At 45.1% G+C, this 5,702-nt stretch overlaps 1 protein-coding gene across 1 annotated transcript in view; it reads right to left on the reverse strand.

Annotated features, from left to right (window-relative positions):
- Nucleotides 1-5,688, reverse strand: part of LOC142282799 (polycystin-1-like protein 3) — a gene marked incomplete at its 5' end in the record, with an annotated part of 16,184 nt that extends 10,496 nt beyond the window's left edge. The window contains 8 exons of the mRNA XM_075333045.1: nucleotides 591-813; nucleotides 893-1,085; nucleotides 1,165-1,348; nucleotides 1,651-1,853; nucleotides 2,373-2,563; nucleotides 4,120-4,266; nucleotides 4,377-4,552; nucleotides 5,590-5,688. Of these exons, the coding sequence (XP_075189160.1) occupies nucleotides 591-813; nucleotides 893-1,085; nucleotides 1,165-1,348; nucleotides 1,651-1,853; nucleotides 2,373-2,563; nucleotides 4,120-4,266; nucleotides 4,377-4,552; nucleotides 5,590-5,688 (1,416 nt within the window). The remainder of the gene's footprint in view (nucleotides 1-590; nucleotides 814-892; nucleotides 1,086-1,164; nucleotides 1,349-1,650; nucleotides 1,854-2,372; nucleotides 2,564-4,119; nucleotides 4,267-4,376; nucleotides 4,553-5,589) is intronic.
- Between the last annotated feature and the right edge of the window lie 14 nt (nucleotides 5,689-5,702).

Raw genomic sequence — 5,702 nt, forward strand, 5'->3', positions numbered from 1 at the left:
AGATAGATAGAGGGATAGATAGAAAGATAGATAGATAGATAGATAGATAGATAGTTAGAGGGATAGATAGATAGATAGATAGAGGGATAGATAGATAGATAGATAGATAGATAAAGGGATAGATAGATAGATGCCCCCACAGTCCCCACCTTGGATGTGCCCCATCCATCCTTCCTACAGTCCCCACTCACCATCCCCACAGCCCCAGTCCCTAATGTACACTTGCTTTGGCAAAACTAATTTGTATTTGGTCCTGCCAATAAAGCTTATTTGATTTGATTTGATTTGATTTGATAGATAGATAGATAGACAGATGGATAGATAGAGGGATAGATAGATAGATAGATAGATAGATGGATAGATAGATAGAGGGATAGATAGATAGATAGATAGATAGATAGATAGAGGGATAGATAGAAAGATATAAAGATAGATAGATAGATAGATAGATAGATAGATAGATAGATAGAGGGATAGATAGATAGATAGATAGATAGAAGGATAGATAGATAGATAGATAGATAGATAGATAGATAGATAGATAGATAGATAGATAGATAGATAGATGCTGAGGATATTCCACTTCATACCTTGATGGGTGGTATTAAGACGATGCTCTGTAGGAGGGAGAGCAGGATAGATATGAGCCAGCTGGTGGCTTTGTCTTTGGTCATGTCCAGACTAACCAGCACCATGTAAAAAGCAGAAAAAAAACTGATAGCAAACAAAAAGAACCAACACAAGAAGGTGAAAAATTTGGGCATCTGACAACATCTTTTCTGGTTTGTGGTAACAGGGAAACCCGTGGTCAAGCTGAAAAAAAAATTAAAAAATGGTCAAATGATGCACCACGGTGAGATTTAGTATCGCGGTATGGACTTGGGTTGGATACCTGCTCGGCAGTGGCGCCCCGGACACATTAAAAGTTTGTAGAAGTTCCTTCAGATCAAACAGAATATTCGAGGCTTGGATGTAATCGATGGGTTTTGGGACATAATCCAGATCCACAGAAGAAACCTGATACTGGAGGTTCTCCAAGATTTTATACAGGTAATGAAAGAAGTGGCACTGATGTGGGGTGATGACTGCAATAGAAAGCGGAGGGACATTAATCATTATGATTGGGGTGTGCTGTTTGATTTTGGGAATGTCGGATACACGCACCCGTCGTACGATTGCTGGCTTGGCTACTTTCTCCGGGAACACAGATGTAGGATTCCACGAGACGGGACAACGTCTCAATATAGTTGAGCACGGAGTCAGATTTAGGAGAAGGCAGATCGTCGGCGCTCTCGCCTAGAACCTGGATGATATACTTCTGGAGGTAGTCCACAATATCATTTAGCTCCTATAATATAGGACAGAGAGCCAAGGTATAATGTAAAATATGGGTGACAACCATAATGGTGGCCATATTGGTTTTCGAAGGTGATTCTCTCAATTGTTCCTTAAAAAAATGGTTGGGCTGGTGGATTACAACATGTCTCATCGTTTGTTCTCCACTCTCAGTATTGAGAACTTGTGCACCCTTTTCAGGAAAGTCATCCCCATAGTGTGCAGTGGGGTCGGAGGGATCGCTGTAGACTGGTCAAGAGTCTAGAAGAAAGCAATCTCAGATGTATGGCCATATTAAGAATTGAATGCTCTTACCTTAACCAAATACTGTGTCGCAACCTCTTTGGTTGGTGGTTTTGGCGGGAGGGAAACACGTAGTTTATTTAGCGTTGGTGTCACCTGTTTAACCTGTACCTGGATGAGCTGGAACATCTGTACAATTAGGAGGTTCACAGGCAGTAGGATGGCCGACGACTGGACGCTGATCAAAATCTGAGTGAAGGTTATAAAAAACTTCCCTGTAAAGAAATAGACCCAATAAAAAAAGGACAAAATACTAGGTAAGAATTGCCAACTGCTAATGTTGCTGTTCCAAGCCTCCATCGAGAATAGGTCAAAATGTCAAAAACCTTGATAGACCCTGTGAGCAAAATACACTCCTTCTATGCCTCTTGAACTTCAAATTAATAAGATTTGTTTTACGAGCGTTCGGGAAATCATTACAGCACACACATGCTTTGTGATGTACTGAAAGTTTCAGCTTTATTACATCATGTGACCAGTTTATATAGTACCTCAAACAAAGAAATAACTCCTCTGAACTATGCACCAATAAGAGCTGCAGGGGTGGGTATAGAAATGTGAAACTTCCCCACCCTATGACATCATTCAGTTATAAGACAAGATGGTTTCGCTGAGAATAGAAAATGGATTCTACTCTCTCACAACCCCATTTTAGGTGTCTATAACTTCCTAACATACTGTAGTTTGTGCCTGAATTTTTCACTATTTCCAGGTCTTAGGTCTGTCCCATGTACCTGTCTGTGAGTCCTCATCTGGACGAATGTTCCAGAACATGATATTAATGACCAAGCCGCAGAATAAGAGACACATGCAGCAACAGATCCTCTGCACTCGGGTGAACGGGCTCCATGGGCAGCGAGTCCACACTGAAAACCACAGGTGATCTTTGAGAAACTTCTCTACGGTACCTGAGAATAGCAGATACCTAAAAACATAAAATGGGAGAAGGCCCAAAGTGAAGAAAGAGCAAAAGTATGATCAGTAGGGGTACATGCCACCGGACAGGGCTCTTCATAGAAGATATACTTGGGGCAAGGGGCCAGAGGATATACACCAGTGGGAGAGGGCCTGATGTTGTACACTAAGGGCAAAGGGCCGTAGGATATACACCGGTGGGAGAGGGCCTTATGTTGTACACTAGGGGCAAGGGGCCGTAGGATATACACCGGTTGGAGAGGGCCTGATGTTGTACACTAGGGGCAAGGGGCTGTGGAATATACACTGGTGGGAGAAAGCCTGATAATGTTAACTGCAGGCAAAAGACTAGAGGATATACACCAGTGGGAGAGTATTTGATGTTGTGGACTGGGGGCAAAGGGCCGGAGGATATACAGCAGGGGGAGAGGGCCTGATGTTGTGCACTGGGGTCAAGGGGCCGGAGGATATACAATGGTGGGAGAGGGCCTGATGTTTTGCAATGTGGGCAAGGGGCCTGAGGATATACTCCGATTGGAGAGGGACTTTGATGTTGTACCCATGATGTTGAAAACCACAGGTGATCTTTGAGAAATTTCTCTACGGTGCCTGAGAATAGCAGATACCTGCAAACATAAAACGGGGGAAGGCAAAAGTATCATCAATAGGGGTACATATCATTGGACGGGGCTCTTCATAGAAGATGCACTTGGGGCAAGAGGCCAGAGGATATACACCGGTGGGAGAGGGCCTGCTGTTGTGCGATGGGGCAAGGGGACGGAGGATATACACTGGTGGGAGAGGGCCTGATGTTGTGCACTGGCGGCAAAGGGCCAGAGGACATACACCGGTGGGAGAGGGCCTGATGTTGTGCACTGGGGGCAAGGGGCTGGAGGATATACACTGTTTGGATAGTATCTTATTTTGTACACTGGGGGCAAGGAGCCGGAGGATATACATCGGTGGGAGAGGGCCTGAAGTTATGCAATGGGGGAGAAGCAAGGGGCCGGAGGATATAGATCGGTGGGAGATGGCCAGGTATTGTGCACTGGGGGCATGAAGATATACACTGGTTTTAGAGGGTCAGATGTTGTACACTGGGGGCAAGGAGCTGGAGGATATACACCGGTGGGAGAGGGCCTGAAGTTGTGAAATGGGGGAGAAGCAAGGGGCCGGAGGATATACATCGGTGGGAGATGGCCAGGTATTGTGCACTGGGGGCATGAAGATATACACTGGTTGGAGAGGGTCAGATGTTGTACACTGGGGGCAAGGGGGTGGAGGAAATACTCTGTTTGGAGAGGGTCTGATTTTGTACACTGGGGGCAAGGAGCCGGAGGATATACACCGGTGGGAGAGGGCCTGAAGTTGTGAAATGGGGGAGAAGCGAGGGGCCGGAGGATATACTCCGAGGCAAAGGAAAAATCCTAAATTCAGTGATGAAGACATATGTCCAATAGTTTTCTCCTTCTCCATATGGTGTATCTATCTACAAAAATGTGGAAAACCGTTACATTAAAAATGTATTTGGCGTGTCCTGTCGTCATATCTGATGGGATGCCATACCTCAGACTCATTAAGTTGGCTTTAGAGGCAGATGCAAAGATTCGGTCCATCTGGCAATCGGCAAAGTCGGACGAGAGCCAAGAGTCGCAAAGGAAGTACCAGGTCTTCTCAGCAGCCAGATCAGTCACCGAGACACGGTGCACGTACCTGTCACAATAAAAAAAACAAGATGCAAGAATCGGGGAGTGAAGTAATGTCACGGATTCCAAAAATAAATCTCCAGCAGTCTTATTAATCTGCTCCTTGCATTCAATTACCAGGAAGGGCTGGCTCCAGAGTTACTGTGCCAAAGTCTCAGGCTGTGCAGCTCCCCCAGGTATCGTGTCTTTAGGAGGAAAACATCAACCGCCCCTCTGTGAAATATCTGCTTATCCGAATCTGACAGGAGGTGGGGGTCAGACTGCCCCTCTGAACCATACAGGGTCAGAACAACCTACAATAATAGAGGAATAAGAGAGATCCACATGGAATATGAAAATAACCTAATTTGATACCTTCTTTGTAGAGATCCGATGTGCCAGTCATTGTAAAAGGTATATGAAAATAGGATGGAAGTGTCATGATGACCTTGGGATAGCTAGGAATTGGGGCTCCTAATCTGTCCCCTATGCTAGCCCTATCCTTAGGGATACTCCTGATGGTGGAGAGGTCTGAGCCTCCTTCCTGGTCCTACTCCTGACCAGTCCTGATCTGATTCCCCCTCCCACCAGGGAGGGACGGGACAGAAGTATGATGAAACCCACATATAAAGACAGACAACGGAAAACCAAAACTCTGTCACAGAACACACACACACAAAGGTAAAGACAATAAGAGGTTTAGGAGGAAAAACAAGAGCAGGAAGGAAGCTACAAAACAACAAGGGTAAACTCCACAACTGCTCCAAGCAATAAGCACAACTTTCACCAGTAAGGCTAGGACATCACAAGTCATAGACCAATAAAGACAAACTATAGCTGGCATGGGTGGAAGGTTTCAACCAGCATAAATAGGAGGGGAGCAGATGTGATAGGCCTCCCTACAACATGTGATCAAAAGAGCAAGCAGACCAGCAGAGATTAACTCTTGCTAGCTTGTTTATGAATCAGCACACAGCAGGTCAATGCCTGAGTCTGCCTGTATTGATCCCAGACACCAGAGAAACCATGGGGAGGAGTATGAGAATCTGCAATCTAAACAGAGGCCAACGCCGCCATGACAGTTGGCAATGTTTGTGCAAAACTCTTTATGACAATTAGTGCACTGAGGGCAAGGAACAGTGCAATGACACGCCCCCATGCACTTCCAGCCTGATTTGCATATGCCTTCTACACTACATTTCTCATGTCTGACACTTCAGAAAATGCAAAAAAGGCATCTTATGTATGAAACAAGCCAATATATAGGCAAATTACTAATCAAATATGTAAAGGTATCCTCTTTAGGGTAAATAAGGCATTACATTTGAGGTGTGATATGCCCAGTATATACCTGGGAAGTGGTGCCAGATCCCATACGGAAGCCGGTGCATACTTTGACCATATATCTATGGTGAAAAGCGGGGTCGTTATCTGTAAGAATGGCAACCCTGACCTGGGAATGGA

This window comes from Anomaloglossus baeobatrachus, unplaced genomic scaffold (genome assembly GCF_048569485.1).
Source record: "Anomaloglossus baeobatrachus isolate aAnoBae1 unplaced genomic scaffold, aAnoBae1.hap1 Scaffold_5210, whole genome shotgun sequence".
In the NCBI taxonomy this organism is placed as follows: Eukaryota; Metazoa; Chordata; class Amphibia; order Anura; family Aromobatidae; genus Anomaloglossus; species Anomaloglossus baeobatrachus.